Source organism: Numida meleagris, chromosome 5 (genome assembly GCF_002078875.1).
Source record: "Numida meleagris isolate 19003 breed g44 Domestic line chromosome 5, NumMel1.0, whole genome shotgun sequence".
NCBI lineage: Eukaryota > Metazoa > Chordata > Aves > Galliformes > Numididae > Numida > Numida meleagris.
The window spans coordinates 3,246,732-3,265,757 of NC_034413.1; the positions used below are offsets into that span (position 1 = coordinate 3,246,732).

The 19,026-nt window shown below is 43.5% G+C and overlaps 1 protein-coding gene across 3 annotated transcripts in view; it reads right to left on the bottom strand.

The window, feature by feature from the left end:
• ZRANB1 (zinc finger RANBP2-type containing 1) overlaps positions 429-19,026 on the bottom strand; it is a 36,468-nt gene continuing 17,870 nt past the window's right edge. For all 3 annotated transcript variants that reach the window (XM_021400373.1, XM_021400376.1, XM_021400374.1), the window contains exons 4-11: positions 15,713-15,900; positions 13,984-14,137; positions 13,105-13,176; positions 12,342-12,540; positions 9,607-9,727; positions 8,609-8,738; positions 4,314-4,543; positions 429-3,402 (exon numbers count right to left, since the gene is read on the bottom strand). In XM_021400373.1, coding sequence (XP_021256048.1) covers positions 3,184-3,402; positions 4,314-4,543; positions 8,609-8,738; positions 9,607-9,727; positions 12,342-12,540; positions 13,105-13,176; positions 13,984-14,137; positions 15,713-15,900 — 1,313 coding nt within the window. In that variant the 3' untranslated portion in view covers positions 429-3,183. The remainder of the gene's footprint in view (positions 3,403-4,313; positions 4,544-8,608; positions 8,739-9,606; positions 9,728-12,341; positions 12,541-13,104; positions 13,177-13,983; positions 14,138-15,712; positions 15,901-19,026) is intronic.

Consider the following 19,026-nt stretch of genomic DNA (forward strand, 5'->3'; position numbering starts at 1 on the left):
TGAAGCATCCCAGCGTTGTGTTACCTCTGTTGCTGGGCTCTGAGCGGCTGCAGCGAAAGATGAGGCCTGGGAGGAGAAAGGGAAGAGCTGAGATGTGCAGGGCAACGTGGAGCAGCGTGCTGCATCTCTCAGATGGGAAACAAGGAGCAAGGAAAGCGGAGCTGAATTGCTGCTGCTCCAGGTCTGAGCCTGGGACTTTGCTGGCAGCCACGCTGCTGCCTGCACAGCCTGAAGGAGGGCAGAGCAGCTTCCAACGAGCAGCCTGAAGGTGGAAAGCACTCTCAGTAAAGCCACCAAAAACTAAAAAGGACGGAAGTGGCTGAGCAAGGAAGCAAGCGTGTCACTAAATGCACACAAACCTATGTTGTTAATGGTGTAAAACAATTCGAGTGATGCTCGCCGTAAGCCATGCAGCGGGAGGCTGGAAGAACCCGGAATGACTCGATTTTAATATATTAAAAACAAAAGAAATACAGGGATTGTCGCTGAGGAGTTCATAAATAAAACCAGAAAACCCACCAGGTGTAAAGGAGGTAGCGATGAAAGCCAAGTTCAGTGCCAGGAAAGCATTTGCTACTGAGAGCAACAGTGAGGAAAATAACACTGAGGAACGAGAGGCGACGTCCTCGGCTGCAGGAGCAGAACTTGCCAGCAGGCTGCAAGGGAGCATTCGCAAATTCATCTCGGCATTTGAGAACTTTCAAGTGTGTAATTCGAGAATACCCATGAACATACACTGACTACTGTGCTAGCACAAAGCGGGGTTTGCGTCTCTTTAATCTACAAGTACATGAGGTTTGGATCACTTTGATTTTGAAGGAAAGGTCGCTCCCCAGTTCCGAGCGGCCCTGGGAAGCTCGTGAACCTGAACATACCATTGTACAGCACATCAGAACAAAACAATAGTGATCAAGAAAGCCAGGAGCTCTGAAGTACCACGACTGCCCTCTCACCCCAGCACTAGGTACACATCAGAGAGCGCGGTGCATGCGTTAGCTGCAGCTGTCACTGACTGCACAGGGAGCTTGCTGGGACAGGCCACGCTGCAGCCTGCCCACACGAAGCTCAGGGGAAGGGGCAGGCGTGCACAGAGAAGGGGGCTGGGGGTAGGGCTTCACATTAGTTATTCTCCCCATGTCACGAGGAAGATTTACTTCCTTCGACAGAACTGTGAAAATGAAGGGGCAGGGGGCACGGGGAAGGGTGCGATGGGACTTGGCCCGGCCCTGCGAGCAGCTTACTGAAGGCAGGAGCTTCTCCTTCCGTGCATGAAGGGCTGGGCTGCACAGGGCAGCAGTGCAGCTCCCTGACACCCAGCTTCAGCCATCAGCAAGGCAAGGTGTGAAAGGGCCACGCTGCGAGTTAAGAAATAAGAACCAAGTGATAGCAGCCATAGGGGCCCATAGGGGTGTGGAAAACCTCTCGGGTCTCAGCAGCTTGCCTGTTCAGCTCAGGTAAATCATACGTACACCGCAGATAAGCATGCACTCTTTTACCTGGCGTTTTGCGCATGCACCAATCAGAGGAGAAAGAATGGCCAAAAAAATCTGGAGGCGTTTCCTAATAAACCTCAGTGGGATGTGATGGGAAAATGGCCGAGTCAATACAGTACTTCATTCCTTCTGTACTTTCGGTGCCGATCACCGAGTTCGTGGAGGAGCTGTGCACGTTCCAACACCATCTAAGCAGCATTTGGAAGGAAAAAAAAAAGCAGCAAGTTCCTCAGGGTTTCCACAGCTCTCCCCTACACAGAAATAGGTGCTACGGGGCTTCTTTCCAAATCCAAATTCAACCAATTTCACCTACTGCAAAATTCCTCACGGAACCACCACGCCATTGGAAGCGCTCTTCAAGAAATCCTGAATTGCACTGGATGTAAAAACTGGCATTAACCTTTAGTGTTTATGTGAGCTTTTGAGATCAACTTTATCCATTACAGGTTACATGGCTAAAGTTATCCAATATAATAAAATTTCTACTGGAGAATATACTCTGAACTTACAATCTTAGGAACTTACATCAGTTTAAGTATGGCCACATCAACCGACATGCAAGAAATTCCCAGGGTTACATACTGAGGAATATATAACACAGTGCTTTTAAAGACAACTTTAGCATAGGGTCTTCTCTTTTTTTTTTTAATTAGAACTGCCGAGTGGATTCTCACTAGATTGAACGACCAAGGAGCAACCCTTCAAAAAGATGTTTTTTCATTTGCAGCAACGTTTCAGCTGATGAAAGAATAAATGATAGTGATATATAGTTTGTATCACAGCAATGAACGGAGCTCTGACAGTGTAAAACTCCATCACGGCTCGAGTGGTCAGATTTCACACAATTCCATTTAGTATACACGTACTGGAATCAAATCCCTACGCTTCTGCTCACTTCTCTGAATAAATATCCTTAAGTATATGGAAAGGAATCTAACTATGAAAGGAGGAAACAACAAAAAAAAAAAGCAAAAAGACTTTTTCGGGAAACAAATCATTTCACTCAATGAAAAATTTAGCTTCTCTTCCAGTTTGTTCCATGGAGTTCAGCTTTTATTTGTGGGCACGGCCGTAACTGAAATATCAGTGAGATAAGGAAGGTATTTTTGCTTATGACTTGCTGTGGATATTTTGTGCAAACAAAAAAAAAAAACCTCACCATCTGACCCGGGCACTAGTGAGTTCACACATAGAAGGGCCTTTCACACAAACGTGTCAGAGTTATCTAAGGGTGACACAGAATGCCAAGTTGTACTGGAAAAGAATCGCAGAGGGAAGAGAGATCCACCAAACGTGTGCTTTGTTAAGTGCCCTTAATCTGAAAAATTTCTTTGCAGTAATTAAGATGCTGGTATACTTCTCCTATTACACAACCTCTTACACAACCACATGCGGTACATTTATAGACAGATTTACAATCAGAAAGAAAAGTGTTTGTTTTGTTTTTTTCCTGTCTCGATAATAAAATTAGGTGTTTTGTTTCTCTTTGTTTAATACAAACTGTAGTCCAGCCCATCGAGCGCTCTCCACGCAGCAGATGAGCTTCTAGACTCTCCCCATGCTGGTTAGAACAATCCTTTGCAGCATGTTTCTTCTAGAATTAGGTTGTTCCACAACGGGCAGCTATAGCACAACGCTAACTCCAGGTCTGACGCTACGTGCTGGTCATTTGCTTTTCCAACTTCACCCATCATTCGTCGTCGTCATCCTCATCTTCCTCGCCATCAGAAAGGGAAGTACAAGGGCGGATCTGGCGGTAGCGGTCGAGCCACTTCTCCACCATCTGGGTGACGAGGGGATGGTTGCGCCTGCGGGAGCTCTTCTGCATGGCCACCAGGACCCCTCCTTCTGTCACACAGCAGTCCAGCCACTCCCGAAGCAGCTTTTCTTGCTGCTCCTCGTTACCTATCTTTGGGGAGGGGGGGGGAGAGAACAGATGGAGAATGAGGCTTGAAGCACTACCAGCAGCCATACTTTGAAATACCCTGTCTGGGGGAGCAATGCAGTTTTCCTTTCCCAAGCTAGCACTGTTAGCATCCCAAAGTCTCTGCCAATCAAACCGCTGCACGCTGCTCTTTCAACCCAAATCTGAAAGTTTTGGAAGTCTTCTCCGGCTGTTCCTCCCTTCTGATTTCTCCAAGCAGGTATTTCCAATATGGCTTTCCTACATTTCAGTCACTTGCGAGAAACTACTACAGAAGGCGCAATGTCTAATTAGGACGGGTCCTAGAAGAGCCTTCTGGCTTTACAAAGCAGTTTTTAGGAGTCCAGCAGCATTTGATACAAAACACTTCCTCTTGTAAGACACTGCTAATAAAAAAAGCCCTCTCTGAACTTGGCAGGCCATACTCTTTTCTCCTTCATCTGTAGGATGGCCACTTTGGGGGATGACAAAGTATTTTCATCCATTCCCTCCCCACATACACACCTTATTATAGTGGCTCCCTGTCATTCTCATAGTTATTAAACAAAGTAAAGTATGTTTCATTCTAAGAAGAGACAGACCGTGCTGTAAATGCTGGCCAATAATTATGCTGCATCCATAAAATTTTCAGTCTGGCATTAGTGTCAGTCTTTATCTGTAGGTCCCTTCAAGGTACACCTGTACCTTGCACAGTCTATTTACATTCCACTTACAGACCTCCAAATAAACACCAAATAGGTGGGAAAACACATTTCAGAATCAGCTCAGGTGATGAGGGGAGCAGCACTGATACATCTAACAGCCTCTTCCTGACTGAACTGCAGGAGCATGGATGCTGAGGCCACAACTCAGAAGGAGCTGTGAAGAAGGCTAGCAGCTACTCCGTTATTTCTTACCTCTTGAGCAGAAAGGAAGTGAATGTGCAATAGTTTCCTCTCGCTATCCACCAAGGGTAGAAATGTAACAGTAACATCATCGTCAGTGTTCAAGTTAGCACCAGCACCTCGATTGCCATACCCATCGTTCTCCATGGCAACCAGAGCAGAGAAATGGCCCCTCGTGTAGCCCAGAGCAATAGGACTTTTCCAACAAAAACTCTGTTCCCATAACAAAGGCAAATACACACCTACAACAACGCAGAACAAAGGATGAGACTCGGAACTACCATCAAGTTCTACAAGCAAGGATTTTGCTACCAAGCTTTTGGCTTGGTCCCCCCCTGCTCCAAGTCACACTGCTCAGTAGAGCCAACTCATTGTAACTGGGTTGGCACGAGATTGGTCAAGTGGATCTGCAGTGGCACAAGGTTTGGCAAAAGCCACTGCAGATCCACCAACAGCACATCATTGTCCCCCTACAATCTGTGACCCATCGTACAGCGAGTAACAGAACTAAGGTTAGGAAAGCAGTCTTACATTTGGCTTTTTTTTTGTTGTTAAGATTGATATACCAAATATATGAAGATTCTGATCACAGAAATAAAAGCTACAGTTACGTGTCTATTTTTACCAGAATGAGAATTCTGCCATCTGCTTGCAAAAGCCTATTATTAAAAGAACTGCGTTAAGCATTATTCAGCATCTAAGCACGCGGCCCATTCCAGAGACAACTCCACTTCTCATCAACATTGTATAAATAAATTAACCCACATCAACTGCTTATTTTGGAGACTCCACATGCATAAGACCAACCACCAGAAACTGACACTACTTTGCTCACATTTGGGTAAAGAAAAATGATCACTGATGTCACAGGTTCCAAATGAAATGGCAGTTTTTCTCCCTTCCATTTTTAGCTATGAAGAGAGTAATCCACCCGAGGAACAGCAAGTCTCAAAACAAAACCAGAACCTTTTTTCTTCTAGGAAGAAGAAGAATTCTTGGTGCGTACTGCTGCAAGACAACTTCAGCAAAAGCAGGCCTTACCTTGTGACAGTTTAAAAATAGCCATGCATAAACTTAAGTGCACATGTAGCATAGCAACCTCTCATAGTGCAGCTGCTGCCAGCAAGTTAGGAACAGACGCTGCAGCAAAACAAGGCACTTGGTTCCTCCTCTGACATCCACGGGCACTGCAGGGCAGCAGGAAAATGGAAATCCGAGGCAGGGAGGTGCTTTGGGAGGTTTTGTTTCAGCTTAAAACTCATCTTTTCTACCAAAAAATAGCCAGAGTTCTCAGTAGTCGGCCTTCTCCCACTCCCTTCATTCTTTAATTGGGGAAATCAAGAGAAATCTAGAAGAACTGGAACGACTCACAGGTAAGAGTCACAAGTTGGTTACAAAATCTAGATTTGAGGACAAATCCTTTGGAGTATCTTAGCTCTCTGTTCCTCCCACTCCCCACATTACAACAAAGTCTCACTACAATTCCCCGCCAAACCCAAAAGATGCAGAACAAGGGCTAAGTGTTAACCAGAGACTGTCTCAAGCCCTAACATGTGGGCAAGGAACACTTATCCCAGCACCCTCGGGGTGAACGCTCATCTCCTCCCCAGGTTACAATCACCTCCATCAGCCAAACCCCACAGAAAAGAGCAGGGGCTCACAGCCACCGGGCGGCATCCAGAGCACGCTTTGTTTCTCCAGCCTGATCTGCTAACACGTCAGTCACCTTCTTCCTGTTTCATTCTGAAAGCTGTGTACTCATGCAGCTAGACCAGGAGATGCTTGAGGTCAGGAGAACGGATCTGTCACTGACAGAGCCTTCAATACTTAAAGCAGCATTAACTGCTGACTGCGATCTAGGTAACCAGAAGGCTGCGAGTTATGGGACAGCAAGGCTGCCAGGTCAGAACAAGCAATTCCTGGAGAAAAAGAAATCTGATCAGCAAGAAAGTTTAGGGGCTGGATGGGAAGCTTAGATCGCCGTCCAGCGTGCTGCAAACATGATGTTAAAAAAAGCATTTAAAGCAGGTTTTTTCCATCTCTACTGTAACCCACACTATCCTTCCTTTTTCTTTTTTTGGTTAATGTGATCTCAAACATAGACAAAGGGCTATATATTGAACCACAGAACTCTGAGCTTGCCTCAGAGCTTCTGAGAGGGGAACACACGCCAAGCAGAGCTCACGGGCACTGAAGAGTCTTGTACCATTCACAGGAGACATGTCTTGCTCAAACCAAGGGCTGCACAGCCACTTGGTTTCAGCTGTGCTGCTGGCATTTAATTAGCAGACATTAACCACAATAATGCAGCTGGACAGGGCGAGAAGGGACTGCAGGTGGCACAGGAGCCCTGAGTTCACCTGCTGTGCAGCTCTGGTGCAGCTTGCAGCGAGCGCATCACCACTCGTTAACATTTGTCTGCCTGCATTCCTGGAAGCACATGTTTAGAAGAGGCTGTCCCATGCACCTGGGCACCTCCTGGTTCACAGAGCAAGAAAACAGTCCTAGCATGTTTAGGCCTTACACTCGTTTGCCTTAATGCTCAATTACAACATGAAAACATCTTGCAAACCACTCAGCCTTTAAGTTCAAAGCAACTAAAACCCCAAAGGATGGTACCTATATATGACTAACTGTTCCTTCCCAGCCTATACTTTCATCATCTGAAATAAAACACAAAGCCACAAAGAGTAACAGATCTTATGCTCTCTGAAGTATTCCACTTCCCTGCTCCTTGATGTTTTATCACTGCCCAAAATGTACAAATCACAGCTTCTACAATTTCCTGAAGACTGTAAGCAGTGACAGCGGGTTACACTTTAACTTCACCTGCAGTTCTTTGTAGCATGGCTGGCCACCTCTCCCAGTTGGCCTACTTCATTTTTGGTTACAAAGAGCAGGCCCTGGCTCTGCTCCAGGAAGTTCTCTGCTAGGCTCTAAGCAAACAAACAACGCGTGCTGGGGTCAGCAATGCCAGGTAGGAATCAGGCAGAGATACATGAGGCAGAAGATGAGCCAAAGGAAGGCCCTGACACCCTGTCACACAGCTGCAGGGCCAGGCTGAACAGTGCTCTCCACATTTGTTACGTTTACTGCTCAGCACGTACAGATGCTCCCAGTCCCCTCTTATGTCTTCATTCCTGCAAACGGGGAAATGCTGAAGTGTTACCATCTAGTATGGAGGTGAGTCACCCAAAAACACTTGGGTTTTAAAATAGAATATGCTTCCTAAGGAATCTACGCGCACCTAAGCAACATAGCACCATCATATTTATCTTCAGGATGGCTAGGCTGTTTGCCCAGAATGCAAAAGCAGCAAGGATCCAATCAAGATACCCAAAGCTGAGAAGCAGGCCAGTATTTACATCGCACTTGCTGCGAAGTGTTAATGACTGAAACGTGTCACACAGAATTTAAGAATTGCCTTTCAACTTTATCATGGAGTTTCCCTTTGCAGAGAACAACTGGCCTTGTCCACTGAGCAACATTTTGTCATCACGTGAAACCAAGTGACCTAATCTCACACCTCACACAACAGGCTGCTGGTAGAACACGTGTGGGGAGAACTCCTCCTCCAGCCTCTGCGGCATACATTCAAGTAAGAAGCCACTTCTTTAAGTACTAGAATAACTCCAGCTTTATCATTCTCCACTCTGCATTTCTCCACCTTCCCCTGCATACCCCCCACCTCTGGCTTTGAGGACAATTCCACTTCGCTTTCATTAGGGCTGCTTCAATTCACCTGCTGCAGACCGACAAGGCACACCCTCATGTGCTGCAAAAGCACCCAGCAAATCCCACTGCCCCTCTGCTGGGAAACCATGCCAATACAAACAATGCAAACACCTCTAGCCCACCTCTCCCCCAGGATGATGAAGCATGCTGAGGAGTCTCCTTCAGGAAATGCCAAGAACAGTGTAGTTTAACATGCACATTTATAGCCACTAGTGGCACAAACAGGCAGAATTTCTAATGCCACTTATTAAGCTTGTGTCTTACAGCAGTACGAACCACATAACTTTTGGGAAGTTTTCACCAACCAGAACACTTTAGATAAGGCTAAGAGCACACTGAGTGGAGGTAAAAGCGTTTTGTTTTGAAACTGTGGGTACAGGCAGCATAGCCACCATACATTGGAAAACTGCAAGTTTTGAGTGGTTTATTTTGGTCTTTTTAACAGCAAAAGAGTTTACCTACAACGCAGCTCCACCCCCTTCCATCTAGTAGCTGGCATCCTTCTTTCAGCTTCCTTTATGGTTTACAGTTGAACACTAGTTAATGCTAAATTTGAAAAAATACAGGCTTACCTTGAAAGCGGGTATATCCTAACGTTTCTCCTCGGAAACTCTTATAATATTTGACTCCATAAACTATAATTGGTCTTCTAAGAATATGTGCAAGTACAAAAATGTGTGTCTGCTCCAAACTTGCTCCAGGCTGAAACAAATATAAACAAAGACAATAAGGACAGCATTAGAAAAAGAACTAATTCTCTCTGCTTTGGAATTTGAACGTTATTCTCCAAATTGAGACAGCAAATGCTTTCAAGGGTGATCTAGAAAAAAATGAAAGAGTAGACTACTACAAAACAGTTGGAGATAAGCAAAACCACTTCAGCTTGCAAAAGAACTTAATCTGCCTGTAATAATTCTTTGTCCCTATCTTCCAAATAGAATCTAACACATTTGCTCCTTCAGTTAGCCAGGAAGCACTGCAGAATATTTAGTCTAAATTAATTGACTCATCTGGGGAAAGGTTTAGGTAAATATCTTCCAATGACAGGAAAAGAGCACACAGAAAACAAATGGCAGGAAAATAGCTACAGACATCATGTATATAATTTAAAAGGGGAGCTAACAATATGCCTGTGGTTGGAAGCATACTGAAACATCAATCTCATTTTGGAGGGGAGTTGCAAAGTGTCAGTCTGCCAAAGTTTCACTAGTGTAACTTACAGATGTACAGGGATGTTCTAGGAGGAGTGTGTTGCAGGAGCTAGGAAGCAGGGCAGTAAGCAGACAATCATGTGTTAGTTTACTCTACAGACCATGCTCTGACACCAATGGAACCGAGCTTTTTCCACACTATAACTGTTTAATGACAAGCTCAACTATTGTATTTTTAAATTAACTTGGTAGGAAAAGCCTACTCAGGTAATAATTTAATATTGCTGGCTTAAGATGAACGTTCTTCTTTGTAACAAAAAGAAAATCTTATTCCTCAAGAACAGTCTGAGCTCTTGAAATTTCTCTTCAGAAATTAAAGATAAGCTTGATGTTTGAAACTGATGAGGAATCCCTCTTACCTGGCTTGCAAGAGAGAGTATGAATGCCCAGTCTTCCTGCCACTGTTCCTCTCGCAACGAGAAATGTAAACCAAAGCTTTGGGAATACCACGATTCCCACTCTTTCCAGCGTGTATAGAACCTAAAAAATAGGGGTAAGGGAGGGGGGAAGAAAGAGAGAAAGGTAAAGGCAAAAATATGTACTCAACCACTGTATGCCTGGTAGCAGTATTCAGCCCTTAGAATCCATTTTCCCAAATCTATAATGAATGGGAGAGAGAAAAGAGCATCCATAAGGACTATATATATAGAGAGAGAGATCTGTGTGAGACTCCATTTTGCCAATCCCCATTTAAGAAATCACTTGGGATCACAATACCTACAGCAAACACTCTGTAGTAGACACAAGTTCCTAATAGGCTCCTAGCTCATTTGATACATCTTGCAGTAGCTTTTATCAAGTCTGATTTAGCCTTATTTAAGCACTGATCTACAGTAAGCAAAACCAAGACGTTCCATTTCATGTAAGGGAAGGTACTCATTCTTCTCACACAAGCAATACAGGTATTTTCCTCTTTAACCATGTCACATGCCAATGAACACCAAAGCATATCAACTTCAAACAGACTTGTTAAGAGGCAGAATCTGCTTTATTGCAGTTTTTGAACCAGAAAGTATGGCAATAATATATAGAAAAGGTATAAAGCAGCATGGATCGAACTGAAAGCATCAAGTACCAGAAAATGCAATGGATCCTATTTACACTTTTTTTTTTTTTAAGTCATAAGGCTTTAATTTTTATTAAAAATTCGCATTTTTATGCTAGTTTATTCTCAATGCTTTATCTTTCTTAATCATCACAAAGAAAAATTACTTACGTATTGAAAAGCATATGCTAACTTCTTAAAATTTTAATCTGAGAGAAGTTGGATCTTATTCTGCTTCTTAAAAGCAAACAAAAAACCAACACACTCACAAAGTTAGGAAATATTGTGAATGAGTTTTCCTAGAGAAGCTCCTTGGAGTTAGCCATATAGTCAGAGGCATCCCCTGTATATCATATAGGTCTTATATCATATCCCAGCCCAAGTAGTTTAAAGTGAACGGGGTTATCTTCCCACACAATTCATACAGCACGTATAGGATAGACAGAATGATTTACTCGCAGCAGAATTTAACTAGGAGTTCTCAAAACCTCAAGCTGGATTTTTTTTGAAAGGAATCATGACTCACATCTGACATATCATCACCACAAAAATGCCAGCTGATTCTTCAAGATCTTCCACCTAGAGGCAGATCGTTTCCTATTAAGGATACAGCTCTGCAGAAGTTTGCCCTGGAACCAGTACTAATTTTTCCAGCAACCAACCAGCAAATCAGATTACAGAGACTGAAAGTGGGCAACAGCATTCAAACAACGATGAGGGTGCATATATTTTATATTTCAATCTGATTTATACTGGTCCTTTTTGAAAGCACAGTTAAGTAAATTCAGAGCAAAGCCCAGCTTCTGCCCAGAACATGAACTCAAAAGATAAACCAGATTGAACACATTCTAAATTACGAGTGTTATGTTTGACACAACAGTAAGCCAGCAGAAGTTAGCATTTACCACTTTGAAAGACTGCTTTAAAACTCAGTCGGCTGCAGCATGTTTTTAGATACCACGCTTTGTCTTGTTACCATAAAGAACAAAACCTGATCTATCATAAAGTGCTGTTCTGGCCTTAGAGGAACTGCCTGTGATGCCAGGGACATTCCTGCGTGGTTGAGATGCACATTCCACTATAAACAACTCTCGAGTAGTGACAGAGCTATTTGGGAGATGGGATCTCAGGAAAACAGCTTGAGAAGCACCACGTTACTGAATCCAGCTCTAGATACACTGAGTTTCTCAGAACAGCAAGTAGTTGGGGGCAGCAAATCACAAAGCTTCTTAGAGGTGAGCCCCAAATTAGCCTTTGTTGCCTTCCTGAGAAAGGGGACAGGCTTCCTCTCTAGAATGCCAGCTGACAGAGTTTCTCTTGTCCTTGATGACAAGAACATATGAAATCTAATCTCCTGTGTCTTACATTCGCCTTTATCAACATCCTGCTTCCACACTTGAGAGCTGGCATAGACCAGTGAGGCTCTGACTACAAATATTTTTCTTCCAACAGAGGCAAGCCACAGTTTTAGTCTAAAGAAAGCTGCCAATGCAAAACAGCAAAACTTAACTAAGAGTAATAAATTATTTCTATAGCCAAGTGACAGCACTAGCTAAGTGTCAGCACTGTGCTTTACTGCCACTGCTTGAGCAGACAGCACAGGAACAAGAAGAGCAGTACCAAGTAAAGCTACAACTAAGCAGATGGAATGAAAACACTGAGAAGTTTATGTAGGAATTAAAGGCTATTTTCTAGCATAATCTCCTGCAAACTATTCCCCAGCAGCAGGAAGATGGAGCGCAGGCACGATTTACACTGCATGTATACAGAAATTCCAGTCTTAACTGCGGTCAGCACGCTCCTGACCAGCACGCAGCATCAAGTATTTCACTTTGCTTCATGTGCTATTTGCTGAAGGTCGCAACCAGGGCCGTCAGGATGTCCAACTTTGCAGTGCTTTGCATATAAAAGAAGCTAGAACAGATTACCACACTTACTCAACACTTCTGATCCGCGCAGTTGTGTTGACGCTGTTTTCACTTTGCTGGTTTTTTAACTACGGCGCTACGTGGAAAGCTATCTTTAAGGGTGCCATGGGAACTAGCTTACCAATGCGAGCAGTCGTGTAAACTGTCGTGAAGAGCTTTCCTCAGCACTGAATCTTTGTCGTAAATGCCCCACGTGGCTTGCAGGACCGAATCGAGCAGGCAGTCCCCTGCGGTGCGATTCCAAAGTGCGTATAACCTGCTGTCCAAGCGCGTACCCAACTCCAGCGACCAGTTGATAATTGGAGATTCCTCTTCGAGCTCTGGAACAAGAGGATGTCTTGAAACCTAATTTGCATTTGAAGCCTCAAACTGAACAGCATGCTAATGGCATCATCTCGTCAATTCATCTATTTACATGAGCAAAACTGCGTTTTCCTCATACTGCAAATCTAGGTGAACTACAGCAGCTAAAGGCACTTGCTTCCTTGGGCTACAAACCATCAAGAAAGAAGAATGTACACAAGCCTTAAAGAAACATCACATCAATTGCTTTAGGATTACTACTGAAGAAGAAAATTTGTTAGATTTTCCGTGAGGAGCTTGTGACTTTAGCTGTAAAGCTTTAAAGAAAATGGAAAACTGAAATCCAAAGATGCATTATGAACATAATTCCTAAGACTCCATTCTTACTCTGTCTCTTGAATAGAATGGAAATGTTAAAATTTCAGGGTGGAGATTAACTCGAAGTTATCAACTTTGCATTTAAAACACGACTTCAGGCAACAAAGAAACGTACGCACACAACTCTACTTTTTAAAATGTATTTGGTGAGATAAATATTCTGTAATGACAAGTAAGGAAAGACACTAGCCAGGAGTGTTTACCTTTCTGAACATCTCTATCAAGTACTTCATCAAATAGCTTTTCTTGGACTGTGGGCGGTAAGTCTTCAATATCTGGAGAAACAGGAAGACAGTATAAAAATCACTTAATATTACCTTAAATAGAGACGTTACCAGTTGTTATTCAGGAGAACATATACAAGAGCCTTTACTCTGCAATCCCTAATGCCTCCCCTGAAAAAAAGTAATTTTTGGATCTATAGACTCTTAGAAGAAGAGATGAGGTAACACTCAAGCAGGAGGTTCCAAACTGAATTCTTACAATGCTTCTGCTTTATAAAGATTAGTACAATTTCCATCTATGCATTTTCTTACGTTTCGAAGTACTTCTATTAAAGGAAAGAGCTACTGAAGATTAGAAGTCCTCTGATAGTTCCTTTTGTTAAGAGGCAAGCAGCTGAATGACATCATCTTGATTGCAGCGTACCTCTGAGTATTACAGCAGTACCACTTAATGAGTAAACAGGTACAAATCTAAGAGGGTCTTAAAGGAAAGGACTGAAAGCTACCACAGCTATGAGAAAAGTCACGTGGGAGTCCACAAACACCTCAGCTCTGATCTTGACACAGCCTTTCCTTACATGACTTTTCTTCCATTTCCTCATGTCTGAAGAGGACTACACATTCACTTCACAAAGTTGATGTACACACTGAAGTGTGCAAAACTGAGAATTAGTTAGCAAATTCAACTACTTGGTTGAACCTAAATTCTTAAAGGAATAAGAACAAAAAATAAAGCCTAGACAGACACTACTACTCTCCAAAAGCCAACGTACAGATCCCAAACAAGCAGTTCTCAACTAGGAGACAGAAAAACAACCAAAAAAAAAGAAAAGGAAGCAGCAAGGATTGTCTAACTACCTGCGGGTAACGTAAACGTTACAAGGTCAGTCAGAAAATAGCAAGCAAAGTCTCCCTTCCGCTGATGAAGAGATGCAGCGATTTCACGACGGATTTGTTCCGTGACCTCTGGACACACCATGGCAGGAATGCACTTCGCTGCGTGCTGTGATACCTGAAACATAACAGAGTCACTGCACTCAGAGCTGTTTCTAGTTAAGTATTAAGACTTAGGAGTGATTAGCATCGGGGAAAATAATTTTGTTAGTAAGTGATGCAATGAGAGTGTAAGCTTCAGTGCTCGGAAAGATGGAACGCAGTCACATATGATGAATTCATCTCTCTCACTTAGCACGTAGCTGATAATAAACCTAGTTAAAATTCTCTTTAAATCACAGAAATGAATTGACAACCGCTCATAGGAAAATGGAAGCAAAAAAGTAACAGATAAATATACTTCAGAACTGAAACATGAGCCCAGCCTACACTTTGCATTAAACTTCGTTACCACTGCAGAACAGTTTCCTGCAGAGAAATCTCTCAAAAGCTATCAAGGTAAGACACTTGAATTTCTCTGGATTCTAATCGGTGGCAGAAGGAGCTCATTCAACGATGCATGGCAAGCAACATCAGGATGACCGGGTATTTAAACCAAGCTTTAAGAGACACATTTTCACTAGACAATTTCCTAGCTAAGGAGGGCATACACTGTAGCTCAAATGCTACTCAATACTTCCACAAGTGCTATGTTGAGTATTTCTAGCAACTGAAACAAAGACAGCATTTCAGCAAGTTAGCTTCTTAAAGAAAAAGTTTAACTCCTTTCACATAGATAACTATGTGAGCCGCACAGAAAGTACTGATACTAGCCATATAGAAGTATGCACCTTTCTCAAGACTTCTGCTCCGTCTGTCTTGCTTCATCTACCCTGTTTAATTACTCAACCCTATGCATTCCATCAGCCTCATGCTCTTCTTCTCAGGCAGGCCACTCCTCAGGAATGCATGCTTCAAAATTGCAGTAAGCACCAAATTAGGGAGGCAGGCAGAATAGAGGCAGAGACAGAATAAAAACTTAGCTCTCATTAGGCCAGAAAACAAGACTGAGATGACAAAAAAAGATAACAAAGATAGCTGTGGGCCTTCTAAGAGGGAAGGATTACCAGAAGTGAGGTGCTCCACACAAAAACACAAAAGAAAAATGCAAGAGCAAGGGGACAGAGGAACCAACGAGTCTATGCATCAGGGGAAGAGTGGAAAAATGGCACCACATCAGAAAGCAAGGAGTTTGCTTTTCCTCCTAAGAGAAGCTCCCAAGAATCTCAGGGAACTTAGAAAAGGGCAGATCATTGCCAGGTGGATGTATTTGTTAGCAAAACTCTGAAAAATTAAGCTGTCACTGAGCTCGCTGTTCTGCCCTCGGGGCATTTCCTCTCCCCCACCCAAAGCGCAGGAAGCCTCACAAAAGCTCACTTCCACCATCAGTGAGGTCAGAACTTTTGCCAAGACTGCACGATTTAATAGGAAAACCTCTACGTCCTCGGGACCACCGCACACATACGGTCTTACAGTAAACTCGCTTCTTCAGGAGAAGCAACAACAGAAGAGAGGCGCAATGCAGCAATTCGTATATTCTAACAACCTCAGCGTCTGTCAACCAAGCAAATGAAGTTACATGTCACCGGCTGCAAACAATGGCACAGTTACATAAGGCTCCTATTCAGTCTGTGCAACAGCCAAAGCAGCTCACCTCCGTAAGCAGAATTGCTAGCATGTCTTGTCTCTGAAAGCGTATTGCCAGATGGACAAGCGTGTACCCCACATCAAAAGCAGACGGGCGATTTAGCAGGCGTACTTCATCGGCAGTGAGCTGGCGGGCAATGTCTCCTCCTGACGACTTGTAGGCTTCAACAGCAGCTAAGTCACCTTCTACAACTCCTGAAGAGGAAAGAATAGTAATAAAACAAGTCATTCTAGATAGCAATTAGGCCACTGCAGAGCAAACTACCTTAACTAACACAGCTTCTCAACACGTATCTAACAAAGATCTAACATGAAGATCACTGCATACCAAGAAACATTCATGTGATTTTAATTTTTTTTTAAATCAAGAACCATACTTACACTTACCACATCTCCCGGACTACTTCTACTACCCAAAATAGCTGGAAGGTGTGGCAGACTGAAAGCCAGCTACCAAGAGGTGCTAAGGACCCTTCTGCTAGGGAACACCCAGCACCACATACTCACTTATTTGTTGAGCAGTACTGAAGGAGAGTCATTCATTGATACTACAGAGATTCCTTTACTGTACTTTCCCTTCTTATCTTAAAAACATATGACCAGATCTAAGAAACAGAATCACTAAAGCTGCATTCAATTAAGTACAGTTTAGAACAGTGCTGGAAGATGATACAGGACACAATTTCTCTTCAGCTCACTCTCTCTGCTACCGACTGAACCTACTTATCATTCACGTAGCTTTACTCTTTTAATCAAGAACTGAAGAGAAACCACACACACCGCATCAACTCTGTTGCTTAGGTTTCTCAAGTGAGATAGGGGAAAAATCCCAAATATCTTCTGGAGTCCCCAGGAATCTAACTGCTGACCACACTTCATGTCAGGATCATTCATGCAGAATTCATTCCTTAGCTGCAATTAGCAGGATACAGCATCAAGGTGTGGTGGTGGTACATTTAACAATAGTGGTTCCAATATAAGACTTTACAGTCAAAGGGATTTTGAAATTTATGAAGATCTTTTAGATAGCTTACAATGGACAAATTGAAGAAACAGAAAAATAACCTTAAAGCCATCTTTAATAACAGAGAAGCAAAGAGAATACTTCAGATACACCACTCAGAAGCTCTATTTGCAGCAGCTCACGTACAAAAGAGTAAAATGCAGAACACAAATGAAAAAATCCTGTCCCCGTCCCCCCCCCCCCCCCTTTCTGCAGCTCAACTCTGGGCCAACTTGTTAAGACTCAGCAGTATTTACCCACAGCCATGATACAGGAACAGGTGACAAGTAAAACTGAGCAAAGGAAGAACAAAGACTCCAAAATCTATCAGAAAGGAAAGGGGAAGTTTCAACCAGGGCACTCACTCCTGCTCAGGACTGAAGTTTGAACACTGAAGTTTGAATAAAGCAGAAAAGTATTTTGAGAAGTCCATCATTTTCTAATTCAGAGATTAGAAAGATTTCAGAAAAGAGAGCGGAGGGAAAAATGGATTACCAGTGCAAGACGTTCCTCTATGAAATTGTCAGTTCTACTTATTAAACCTCTAGAGCTGAATGTTAAATTATTCATTTCAAGGGTAGTCAAAAGCAACAAATCCAACTGCAAATGTCAGTCACCAAACCTCTACCACTTCATCAAGCACTCAGAAGCCATATGTTATTTCAATGGAAGACCTGCTACTGATGGAGCAAAGCTACTTCAGCAATGGGAAAGAAGAATACAAAGTTCACCGGTCAGAGTTTCAAGACTCTGCCTAAAACATGCGTTAAAGAAACACAGTATGGGATATATGACCAGCACACTGTGCTCCTGTAACATTTCAGTTGTTCAGAAGAACAGGGAAAATCACTGCCAGTTCATCAGGTGCCAGTCCCAGCAACCCAAGGCTGCAGCAAACCCCAAGCAAAGATGCAGCAGCTTCCAAAAAGGGACTGACAGAAATCTGAACTAAGAAGTGCCAATCTCACCCCAAAACCAGGGGGCCAACCTGCCTGCATGCAATGTTCGTGAGAACTACCTGCAGTTCTTAAAGTCTGTACCACCACACCAAAACAAGTTCTTAATGTTTCTATTGCCAGTAGGAGGCACATTCCTACGACGGTTTTGGTCTCTCTCAGATGGATGATAGCCTCCAATTCACTGCCCTATTTACATCAAGCTCAACAAAACACTCTTTACAAGAAATATCACAGAAGTACTTACTGATGTTCTAATTCACTACTTTTCATAAAGCACAAGTGCCCCATTGCTTACACAAGAACTCTCTGAATCGCGTTCTGATGCGGTGCCACGTCAGTTGGACTATTCCCCACTGACACCCACTGCATTCCTCGTACTGTTAAAATGTCAGGAGGAAGAGTGGCATTTGCCTTAAGACTGTACACACGGCATTCCCAAGCCACACTTCTTGCTAGGGCACCGCTCTGATTATTTACAAGAGCAAGCTGATCCTTACAACTCAATGTATTCTTCTGAGCCGCAGCAAGAACAGCTTCTCTTCAAAGTGCATTCCCAAAGAGGTAATGTGATACTACACACTGCAGACACTGCTCTGTGTCCCATCACACTCCCCTCCTCCCTAAACCCAGATTGCCTTAATTGCACAGCCTTAATGACCTCAGAACTGCCAGGTGTAAAAGTTTCCCAAGAAAAGACTGCAGCAGCTGCCTTTATTCACTTCAGTACCTTCCTGGAGCACACCAGCTGGCACAGCTTGCAAATAAAGTAACCTAACTCTTTCCAATAGGCAGTGATACACCTCTGCAAGCAAGGGCAGAGAATATTAACCCTCACTTCAACTACATTATACATTTCAGCAGTCAGAAGAAGAGACAGAGCCCTTACTGGAAAACATCTGACAGAAACATGGAGACCTGTGCTGCTCTTCTCCTCCCACAGATGTAACTGTGAGAGGTTACCATCACAGATGTGCTCTGATTTACCCATCCACACTCCTAAGATGAGGTCGCACGCGCCACATGACAGTGTGCAGACCCCTCAAACCCAGCTCTGACATCTGTTTGACACCTCACTGTCCCTCAAGCAGGGCCACAAAGATGATCAGAGGGCTGGAGCACCTCCCCTGCAAAGACAGGCCGAGGGAGCTGGGCTTGTTCAGCCTGGAGAAGGCTGCAGGGTGACCTCACTGCAGCCTTCCAGTACCTAAAGGGAGCCTACAAACAGGAGGGGAGTCAGTTCTTTACAAGGGTAGATAATGGCAGGACAAGGGGAAATGGTTTTAAGTTGAAGGAGGGAAGATTTAAGTTGGATATCAGCAAGAAGTTCCTTACCAAGAGAGTGGTGAGGTGCTGGAACAG